This window comes from Stegodyphus dumicola, chromosome 6 (assembly GCF_044657685.1).
Source record: "Stegodyphus dumicola isolate Sdum_Otavi_A_Nest chromosome 6, ASM4465768v1".
NCBI classification, from domain to species: Eukaryota; Metazoa; Arthropoda; class Arachnida; order Araneae; family Eresidae; genus Stegodyphus; species Stegodyphus dumicola.
Genome location: NC_140773.1, coordinates 212,143,225 through 212,155,493, shown reverse-complemented (window position 1 = coordinate 212,155,493; position 12,269 = coordinate 212,143,225). Strand labels below are relative to the sequence as shown.

The following is a 12,269-nucleotide window of genomic DNA, read 5'->3' as shown; positions in this document are numbered from 1 at the left end:
AATTTATTATTATTATTATTTATATAAAAAAGGCTAAAATAACTGAATGGAAACATACTCATTACAGGTTTCTTTCCTGCACCGCCATTTTGCTACCGTGTTATCGATAAAGCATAATTTCATCTCATAATTGTTCAAGCATAATTTTCTATCATGAATGATGCCTTTTTTTTTTTTTTTTTTTTTTTTTTTTTTTTGAAAAAATTCTATTGTAGACTTTTCTTCACTCGGCAATTCCCAAATTGTAAAATCCATAGCTTTATCATAAAGAGAATTAAAAAATTAAACTAGTATTTCAATGGCGACTTGCAAATATAGAACTATCTAAAACTTACGCAATTTGAAACCAGCGCGTTCGCGAGATTTGGCGTGGCGTGCTGTTTAATGAGGGAGTTTGCTAGATTTGGCGCTTTTGCGCATGCATTTTCGCTGCAATTTTTTACGGTCCCCGAAACCGAATTGTACCGAATTTCGTAGATTAATCACATATTACATAGCATTCATACTCTCTGATGAGTCGATATAACATCTATTGATTTGACATCCAAATTAATTGACTGATTGAATTAAATAAGGAAGAAGATACTACGTTGAAATACATTTCATAATCTTCAGTTTGAATTTATGCAGATAAATTCTTAAACTAGCACTAGACTTAGTTAATTCAACCAAAGTCAAGAATGAACTCATTGCAATTTTTTTTCCTTTTTCTTTTTACAGCTTAATAGTGCTTTGCATTATAAGGGGCGAATTCAAGTGCAACGCTTGTCATGGTAATCGCACTTGCATTGCAAAACCGAATTCAAGTGCAACGCTTTTCGGACACGCCTACTGAAAATACGTCACTACCATAGAGGAATTTTGCGGCTACTCCTGACCTGCCGCAAACTCTTAACAGCGACTGTAAACAAGATGGCTGAAGTGATTTTGCTCAGACGTTTAAGAAATCGGAGAAATGCTGATCGAATTCCTTGGCATTTAAGAGACAGTCGTAATGCGTTTGAAATGTCGGAGCGTGAATTCATCAGTTGATTCAGATTAAATCGGTTTGCTTCAATGAATTGAAACCTTTTCTGAAGGCAACTGCCAATGGATATTCTCTGCAAAAGCAGGTTTGTTTTTACTTCAGATTATGAAAACTGAAATACTTCTGGAAATATTTCCGAATCAAAGACTATGCTTAAATGACCTATTTGAGAATATTATATATTTTTATACGTAAACACACAAATTTTTAATGTTATTGTATCAGGATTCTTTCTTTTTCATCCCTTTTTTTTCGTAGTAATGATCGAAATCGTTAATTACTTCGAATTTTGGAATGCAATAATAATATCACCATTAATTTATTGTTTTAATTACTCTAAAACGTAATCTCGGAGAAATTGTTTTTCTAACAGAAATTATGCATATGCCTGTGTTTGAGATATATATATATATATGTATATATTTGGGATTAGTTTTTTGGAATATTATGTATTTTTTCATGGTTTTAGATACGTGCATTTAATTTACATATGCTAGAATTTCAGTGATATTGTAAATTAGTTTGCAGCAATAATTAATCTTTGATATGTATGCAATTAAAATTTCATAATTTAAATTAACTTTATATGAATAGAGAATATTTGTTAAATTCAAATTTCATTCTTTGCAGCAATGGCGCATGAGAATTATTTAAATCTAACTTTACTTTTTATTCTTATGAAACAATATATATATATTCTGTAACTGTAGGGGGGAAAAGCATGAATTTTTCTCAGCTGTTTAAACAGTTCCCATGTGTAAAATAGTATTTCATCCCCCAAAATATTAGTTAATTTTCTCCTAATGTATAATGTCTTGCCTGTTCGTACAGTGTGATTAATGTCATGGTAATTTTGGATACTTTCTATAGATCTTGCATAATAACTACACGTGTAAGTTATATACACATTCGTAAATCTCTTATGATATGAAAAGTTATTGCAGACTTTTCACATAACTATTAATAACTTGATATTCTCGATAACAGGTGACTTACCTTACTTCCGTAGACCATGATCAGAATTAAATAAACTTATAAGGTTATCCTACTAAATTACACGAAAAGCAGCATGACATAAATAAATACAAAGAAATTAAATGCATTTACTCTACTAATAGATTATTATATTACATGACATTGGTTTTGCCCATGTATAATGGGAATGAAAGCCAGTTTTCCATAGAAAGTCCTCTACAGAGGCATCTGTTTTCTTAAGCAGATTGCTTTTACCACATTTCAGTGACCTTGATTTAAGTATGAAACTGGATAATATTTTCTTTCTGCATGAGATGTGTTAACTGAGTTTTAGAAATGTAAGCCATCTTGCAGTTACTGTGATAATACTAATTTTTGGTACCTCCCTATTATACCATCAACCATGAAAGTTGTGCTAATTACTGTTGTGGAATTCTGAGCCAGACATTTGTATACAGCAGTTACAACAAACCATACATCAGTCTCTCTGCAGAATACATGAAATAACCCTGCTGTGAAAGTATTGGACCCACTTCGTGAAAAAACATTCGTTCATTACTACTGTTTTGTTTGCGGTCAAATTTTACCAAAAGCTCATTTTAGAATGCTATGAATACAAGTTGTCCACAGGTAATTGTTCCAATTTCTTACTGTTTTGTTCGCTATTTCCACATACAGTAGATGTTAATTCTTTCGACCAGCTGTAAAAGAACTGGAGTGCGATCACAAGTGTGATTCTACCTAGCTTACCAAGAACTATTTTGGGTTACATACAAATGAAACCGCAGATGTTGCGAGTGTGGTGATATTAATTTTTGTTTTGTCTTCATTAACCGGAAAAAAAAAATTTTCCATTATTGGTGAAAAGGTAAGAAATATACAGTCAAAAGTCGTTAATCCGGACTCGTCGGGACTTCGGCGATTCCGGATTATAGATCATCAGTTTAAATCTCAAAAGATGGCATGCAGGAATTCTAAAATTAAAAATATGAAACCTTAATTTATGAAATAAAGAACAATTATAATCTAAAGGGTATCAAAATTTACAAAAAAAAAAAAAGCTTAATATTTATTTGTTTACTTTATTAAACCTGTCTTTCAACGTAAGTTGTTTTAAGTTGCTTCGTTTTATGTGATAATACTTTCTCTTTAATTCTATAAACAGACACAATTTCTTGTTCAGTTACAAAGTTCCGCTGTTCAAGTCCCGTTAATTGTTGTGTCGAGAATACCGACTAACTTGTCAAACGAAATTTTTTCGTTTTCACTAACCTCTCTGTCACATTCTTCATGTCTTTATCAATTTTTTGCAGCAATTTCACTTTTTGTTTGATGGACATCGAAACATACTTTCGTTTTGTACGATCCTTTGGGAGCTCCAGAATCGGAAATTCTATTTGACATAATCGAAAGTTCAAGTTTACTTTTATAAAATTGCTCTTACAGTCTGCAAAAAATAATAATTCGGATCCGATTCGAAGATTAAGGAACAACGCATTCATCAACATTAACTGAAATAGATAATTAGATAATTTTAGCTTATACCGTCGGTTATACATATAACGTGCACGCAAAAACGTATTCTGCGCGTGCGCACACGCATATGCACAGTGGTAAAAGGACTTACGCGCACGCGTGTCAACGCGGCGCATGCGCAGAAAGTTTTTTCCGTTGAGGTCCGGATTATAGATCATTCTGGATTACGGGTGTCCGAATTAACGACTTTTGACCGTATGATAATAAGTATAATATTATAGTCATTTCAAATTACTGCAAGAATGTTTCATTATTATTCGAATAATAATAACAAAAAGCTATCTATAATTATAGTGAAGTATAGATATTAAATAATACAAAATATTAAATAAATTTTAGAATCACCTATTTACTATAATTACTACAATTTAATGAAAAAAGGGTAGCTGTATTTTTTTTTTGTTTGTTTGTTTGTTTTGTGTGTGTGTGTGTGTGTGTTTAACGTTTTATTGCATATTTTTTAATAATGAAAAACAGTGACATATTTTTGTTAAAAATGGAAAGTAAACTCCTTAAAAAGACTGATTTATTAATATATCAACTATATTTAATGTTAAAAATCTGTGTATTAAAATTTCAGATAAAACTTTCTTTTGACTTAGGATTTATGTTTTTCTAGGTATGGAATGCTGGTCTGAGGGTTCTCTATGCTATAGGACAATGGCCAGGCAATACTCATGATGCATTTATATGGAGTGGACTGAAACAAAATCTAGATAGTATTTTGTCGCATCGTGCATATCTTTGGGAGATAGTGGATTATATTCCCATTTTATCACGGGAATATCTCTATAATGAGAAGCACAGAAAAGTTTGTGCAGCTATAGAGATCAAATCAAGATTTAGGGTACTGCACGATGCTGGTGGAACACTATTGTATTCACAAAGCAAAATATGTAAAATGGTCATATCTGGTGGCCATTTTACATAATATATGCTTAAGGTATTGTGTTGAAAATCCTGAGATTGATGTGTTTGAAGATGATGAGTTGGTACCTTCAGAAAGTTTTCAGTCAGTGCATGTTGAAATTGCATTGCACAATAAATTATCTTTAAATTTTGAAACTCGATAATAAAAACCCAAAGTGGGCAACAATGAACCTCTGGCAAAGGTGAAACCCCCTTCATGGATAATAAAGAATATATTATGAAAAAAATTATTTTCATAATATATTCTTGGGGACCCACAAGCCATGGTTTATATTTAAACCTGTAACTAAATGCACAACCCTAAATGATTTTAATTGATAATAATAATCCTAAATAATTTTATTAGTCCTGGTTTCAAATGCATACTGACAACCTTTATCATTATTGTTCTTCCCTCTGAATTTCTTGTTTCCATCATTTATGTTTAAAAACTCTTGACTACCAGAAATAACTTAATAGGCTCGATATATATATATTTTAGTGTTGGTATGCCAGTCATGATTTACAATAGTAAGTCACTATAAATTAGCATTGCACTTAATTTATCTTAAACTTAGCAATAAGATTTACTGCACCGAAATTCAGTTTCTTCCAAAAAGTCAAATGTTTCCCTTTCGTCCCCTTCCGTGGGACAAGACAGAAAATTTCCATGTGACAATACACATTTAATAGCATAAGAACTTCATGCTTATTTATTATAGTATAAATTAAAACTGACATATTCTGTCAAAGATATTTAAATGTATTTCCTAAAAACAATTATTTCACTCTATACTGTTTATGTATTATGTTTACTCTATACTGTTTATGTCTTCTTGGGGGTGGGCAAAACAAATATTGGACAGTTCAATTTTCCTCCACCATTCCTGTGAGCGTATTCTTCGATTAAGCAGGGTTTTGCTCCAATTCCTGATTAGCATAATATGTAAAGAATAAACAGCCTATGATTTATGCCTCCATATACTCTTGTATTATTTAAAGAACATACATTTTTCTTTTAATTCTAGATTTTAAAACATTAAAGTAAGGGAAAGATTGTTTGCTGAATTTAGATTTATATCATCATTACGCATTCACTATAATAACTTACTGCATACTTACCTCAGTGGGTTTGCCATTAAAAGAAATACATTTAAGTAAAATCATGAGTGTATAATAAATTGTTTTTCAGCCAAAAAAAGAGAAGGGGGAAAATAAATACAGTTTGATTCACTTAATTTTTAGTAGGCGACTCAACATTGTTATTGTAAACTAGACATTAGCCATACTTTAATAGTTGTCATCTCTGTATTTTTAGAACTTTGAAATTAGAATGTCAATTTTATCTGCCATTGTTATGGAGCTGTAGGATATCGAATGTTATTTCTTCAATGATAAAAAGAAATGAAATTTTTAATACCACATCTCATTCATATAACTTATTAACATAATTGAAAAACAATTTAATTCATTTCGTGTTATATCTGAAAATTAAAATTTGTAATACATTGACTAAAGATTCTTACAGGTCTTATTCCCATTTTCCTCCAGGAAAAAGATAATTGCTGTGTAAAATGCATAAGTATTTTCACGAGACTTATAATAGTGGTATTAGAATTATTATAATGTTTATGTCATATAATGGATCTGTGAATTTCTTTTAAATAATTTTTATAATCACAAAATTTTATAAAATTAAGAAAGTAGTAAATTTTACAATTAAAATATGAATCCCACACTGCAGAAATACATACAAGAATGAAAACACGGTAATATTTGAAATGCATGATTTATTTTTTTAATAAATTAATAATTAGATTTTGATTTTCTATGACAGCAAACTGATTTGCAACTGATTGCTTATACAAGTCACATATTTCACACAGTACATTAATATATTCTTCTGCGTTTCAATTATTCCCTTTTCTGCAGCTGTAATATTATCTCTCTTCCTTTTTTCTCTTCGGTCTCCTGCTTCGAATAGTTGAGCTTCTATCTGAGGGAAAATTTTAAAATATTCATTCAAATTCAAATGTTCTTAATTTTTATATTTCATAATGTAAAACACTTTTTATAATTAATTAAACAATGAAACTTCTCTAAAAAGGAACAATTCATAATATTGATTTCTTTAACTTTCAATTTTTTTCCCTTTATAATTTTTAAGACTGTTTATAGATCAAGAGGATTTAATGATTATTATTTTAAATTCTTAAAATCTTGTTAATAAAAGACATACTCTGTATATAATGTTCGCAATAAAGAATTGAAATAACTCTTTTGTATGAGAAATATTAATTTACATCTGTTATAATTAATTTATACCAGCGGTTTTCAGCCGGTGGTATGCAAAGAAACAAAATATTTTTAACTACGAAATTCAAAAATCTCATAAAGAAAAGAATAGTTAATAGAAATTTCCTTTGATCGAAATTGACTTGAAGATTTGGAAAATGACACACTTGTTAACTTTTGGCTGAACCGAAAAAAAGAATTTAAAGGCATTTCAAATAAAGCTATCAAATTTGTATTGTCTTTTCGCACAACCTGTTTGTGTGAAAAATGATTTTTTCCATGTTAAATTTGAAATATAAATACTCATCAAAATAAAAAGTGGATCCTAATTTACCATTAAATGAAATAAGAGCAGACATAAAGACATTAAATATTAAAGTATTATAACTGAAATTTTGATAATCAAGTGAATAATTAATTTAATTAAATTTAATTTTGATAATTAAGTAATCATCAGTTTTTAATCTAATAGTTTTTTATGTGTACATATTTAATACAAAGAGTGTGCAAATGGCAATATATATATATATATATATATATATGTTTTTAATATTTCTATTGAGGAATTGAAAAATAATCATTGTAAAATTAGTGGTAGTATTAATGTTTTTCAGTTTTTGCTTAGATGGTACACTACAGTCAAAAGGTTGAAAACCACTGATTTATACCATTAAAGTTTTTCTGTTGGTAGGAAAAGGAAAAGAAGAATCCAGAAAACATTAGATTTTATGTAATAGATACAAACAACTTGTCATTCCTAAATGCCATTGCAGATTTCCTCGTGATAAAGGTGTGGAATTTTCTAATGTAAAAAAGCATAAAATAAGCACAATTTACTCAACAATCTTGACTGAAATATACATGCTTTCAGAGATAGCATAAAGCAAGAAAAGTTTACTCAACAATCTTGATTGAAATATACATGCTTTCAGAAATAATATACAAAGCATACTGCATAATCAAAGTTATGAGTTTATATACTATGAGATACTATACATGTTTATAATATACCACGTTCCTGTATACCTAACACCTCGTCCACAATTTTCTATACAATTCATTGAAGATAGTTCCTGAAACATAACTGACCTAAGAGAAACATGCATACTTCTAATTTATGCATAATAATTTGACAAACATTGATTTCAGGTAAAGAGCTACGTGTATTATATCAAAGAAAGAATGAATAAGTGTAATTTGCCTTTATCCTACAAATACTTAAAAACATTTACGTTAAAAAAAATGAATTATACATAATGGTAGCAAATTTTTAATGAAAAACAAAACAAGAGTTGAAAACTTAATGCAGTTTTGTCAATATTTTACTCTCTTAAAATTTATATAAATGTATAGAAACTTGAAATGCATACCGCATTTGGCTGGAAAACTTGTGGCATTGTGTTGCACTCTAGGGAAAGGGAAAAAGTATACAATGAAGCAATCATAAGAATAAAAGATATTTGCATATTATTAAAACCACCTTAATAAAAGTTACCAAATTTTCAAAAATGTGTCAAACTCTGGCAACGATTATGTATCAAAATTTTTCAGGTAACATGCTCATAACAATTTTTCATTCAAACAATGTCACCATTTTCATATGTGTTTCTTATGTTGTATTTCAAGTTCCAATGGATTTTGGATACGAATAGTTGTTTTAGATTAATTTCAGAATTAAAATACTGCTTGTGGAGCTTACCATCAAAAGACAAAGCTGTGTTAAAAGTTCTGCAGGAATAGAACATTTTAGTACAAAAATTTCTAATGGAAACAACTACGAGATGAATTTGGTACATAGACAAGGCATGCAGTATCAAGTTTATGTAATTCTCTGATTTTTTTTTTAAGTGAAAACAGATCACTTGGCACAAGTGCTAAAAAATTAGACAAAAAATTTGTGGAAAATGTATTTTTTTTAAACTATCATATAATTTTTATTTAATAATTCAAATTAGTATTTTAAAATTTGTTAAATGTTTTTTCCTTTGATATGTTGATAACATTTTGCCAACTTAGATAAATATTGATAGTTTGGTTATGCTAAAAGCAAGCTGCAAAAACAACGTACTTCTCCTGATAAGTATTTTTCTCTTTTCATTTATAAAGACCACCAAACTGATCCAGGTGTTTGTGTTAATACGTAAGTACCAAAAAATATTGAAGAATGCACAATGAAAGATGGCAACCAGTATGGTAAAAGATATAATTAATATATGGAATGAAAGAAATCTTATTAAAAGACAACTTTCATTATCAGCAGAGAAGCATGACACAGTTACAGTAAAGAAATTAAGCTTTTGTTTCTGCACTTGTAGCTTTTAATAGCCAAAAATTGTTTTTTGAAATTTTATGAAATAAATAAATCTGAACATAACTGATATCAAATGAGAATGGGTCCAAACTTTCACTTAAGAAGCAGAAAGTGTACTGTAAATGCACAATATAATGAGCAGAACACAAAGCATAATTTATAAATTAACCTTTACTCTGAATGTATATATTACATTAATATCACATTAGAATTATCAGGGTTTCATATAATTTTTTATTTATTGTATTACATTGAAATACCTTTAATTTCATTTTTATATTTTCCCAACGATGTACAATATAAATCTAAAAATTGCTCTTAACTGTTTCATCACACAATGAATGTCTAAGGGAAGGAATGCCTGCGTGGAAGACTAAGGAAAACTTAGTATTCATGTTATACATTGAAAAAATGAAGAAAACACTCATGCAGCCAGCTTTTTCACCTGGATTTAAAGAGAGACTGGGATAGTGGTGTTCAGCAGGCTTATCTGCTTGTAGATAGATGGGCTTATTAATTACTATATAATTCAAGAACTAGTTAATTTTCATATGGTAAACATGCCTACTGTCACTGAAGAATCATGCATCTGTATTAAACAATAAAAATATAACACAAATTTGAATTTTAAATTAAACTTACTATTAGAAGAATTAAAACCAAATGCTGTAATTTGAAAATGGGAAAAAAAATGTGGTTTATATTTGAAAAAGCAAGGATTTTTGTCTGAAAGTAAAATATATTTTACACACACCTGTTGCTCTAGATTACTTTGGAGGGAATTTCTATAGGATAAAGTTGTACACATTAAATACATGTTGTACACATTAAAAGAAATATACATGTCTGTATATTTCTTTCGTTTTCAGGACTGGAACAATTCGTTACACCGCACTACAACGCAGTAAACACTTGACCATAAGCTCAGAGAAATTATGGGAACTGATGTTTTTTGTTTACATCGACACGCAGTCTCATTGGATATTGATGTAGTTTATCGGACAAGCTCTCCTGGCACGAGAGCAAACCAGCTCCCCATTGCAATTTTGACGTCATCAGTTACCAGAGCGGTAAAGCGTTGCACTTGAATTCCACTTTAGCAGACGATAGCAGGAACGCCTCTTGCAAGCTAACATTTGCAATTTATCAGAGCGTTGCACTTGAATTCGCCCCTAAATAGAGCTCTTACAAGCAGCATGCATCATCTCAGCTTGTAAATTAAATCCTCCAAAAGATGGCGGCATGTTGTCGGTGATGTGCATTGTCGAGGTTTGTATTTATCGCTTTAATTTTTATTATAGACCGTTGACAGATTTAACTTAATTTCTGGCAGATATATTCATGCATATTTTCTCATGTTTCTTGTTTTTGTTTCTGAGTGCATTATGATAATAAAATAATCACTTTCCTACAACGCAATGAACGCATTTCTGTAATATAGTATTTTGTTTTGTTTGAAAATTATATACGTATATTATATATTGTTTTTATATATTTTGCATGCACAGTACTTCAGGTATGTGTACATTGTTAATTAAGTTTCCTTTCCTTCAGTTAACTTTATTTTTTTTTTTGTCCTATTGGCGAAGTCATTTCAATGTATATGTTTGTTTCTAGCATGACATATTAAAGCGGACAAATTGAACAACAGCTCAGGAACAAAAGGTCAAGTCAGCTCAGACACATCCACACTCACTGTTAAACATCTGAGGCACTTCCATCTACAAAATTACTTCCCAACATTTTGGCCTTCCCTGAAATCAAGAACGTCTTTCAACTGAAACAAATTTTGCTGCCTTTTAGCCCTTTGATATTTAAAATTAGAAACAAGTGAAAATGGCAAGCCCTCAGTGGAAGGTATTGTATGAAATGTTAAGATTTTATGTGCGCATTTCAGAGATTTTTGTTTTAAGATTATGTATGATTTGAAAAACAAAATTTTATACTTTCTCATGAGTGACAGCATCAAAAAATATATTCTTGCTCTGCATGAGGAGTTGTCGAATGTCATTATTCATAAGAAGATTTCTTAATTCTAATTAGGCTCACTTGCAAATTGCAGTTGCTACATCTTCAAGGAAAATAAATTTCCTTTTGTAGCAGCAAGTGCATCAACTATGTACACTGCTCAAAAAAAAAAAAATGTGACAGTCCTATATCTCCCGATCTACTGGGCCGATTGACAAAATTCAAATTGCGTTCTTCATGTCTCGAAAGCGCGACTTAGGATATATGGAACAGCTTTAGTATAGCCCACCTTCAAAGTTTGGCGAATTTGGTTTGGCGCCAAAGCACATGAAATACGTTGTTTTGAAAAATGGTTGCCATCCAGATTTTCGACGAAACTCCGTGTTTAAAAAAATGGTAGCCATCTTGATTTCACCAGAAATCGTGGATAATAGAAATAAGTTTATGACTGTTATACACGGTTTTAAGAGAAAGAAATATTAAGAAATGATTAAGGTTAAAAGGATGTAATTTTAAAAACAATACCGGAAACCTTTAGCTATTTCACCTTTAATAAATAATTTGGTGTGACGTCACAATGTATTCTCCATGCTATGCGTAATTTGTATTTTCTCTTTAAAAAAAAATAATGAATTGTTCATTATTTTAAATTAACATCAAATTCTTTAAATTTACATTTCTGAGCTTAGGCGTAACTGAAAATAAGTATAATAAATTGTTTATATTTAAAATTATCATGATACAGTAAGCGAATTCTACCAGTTATTACAACGATAAAGAACGTCGCAGTCTCTCATACTTGTATTTCATGCAGCTTCCATATTTTCAAAGATTTTTAAGCTTTAGCATTTATACAAATAAAAAAAAGTTTTTTTTAATTAATACTCTGGAACATATCAATTTTATCATATTTACAAATTAACGTTTTGCTACGTAACAACATAATCCCTTATATACCAGTAAGTAGACAATTTTAATTATTTTCTAAAAATTTTAAACTTCACATTAATGAAAAACAGGTTCTTAAATTTCTAAATCACATTATATTCTCTGTAGGCAGGCATACTAGAATTCTGCACATAAATAAATAAAAAATTTAATTTCTCGCAATGAAAGAAAATATTATAAGAAAATAAATACTACAAATTAGGAACACTAAGCAATGCTTCACATACACACACACATACAGTGTCTCACAAAAGTGATGGGACACTTGTGCTTTACAAAAGGAAACTGTAGTAAAATAAA

At 29.8% G+C, this 12,269-nt stretch overlaps 1 protein-coding gene and 1 long non-coding RNA gene across 3 annotated transcripts in view; one reads left to right on the top strand and one right to left on the bottom strand.

The window, feature by feature from the left end:
- Positions 1-6,217: 6,217 nt before the first annotated feature.
- LOC146996959 (uncharacterized) lies at positions 6,218-9,986 on the bottom strand. Its single transcript, XR_015041824.1, has 3 exons — positions 9,808-9,986; positions 8,113-8,150; positions 6,218-6,443 (listed from the first exon to the last, which is right to left on the bottom strand). It is a non-coding gene; the product is annotated as an uncharacterized LOC146996959 (long non-coding RNA).
- Positions 9,987-10,170: 184 nt separating this feature from the next.
- Unr (cold shock domain-containing Unr) overlaps positions 10,171-12,269 on the top strand; it is a 70,494-nt gene continuing 68,395 nt past the window's right edge. Inside the window, exons 1-2 of one of the 2 annotated variants that reach the window (XM_085819476.1) lie at positions 10,171-10,322; positions 10,671-10,910. In XM_085819476.1, coding sequence (XP_085675602.1) covers positions 10,890-10,910 — 21 coding nt within the window. In that variant the 5' untranslated portion in view covers positions 10,171-10,322; positions 10,671-10,889. The remainder of the gene's footprint in view (positions 10,323-10,670; positions 10,911-12,269) is intronic. The other variant, XM_085819477.1, reaches the window with a different exon arrangement.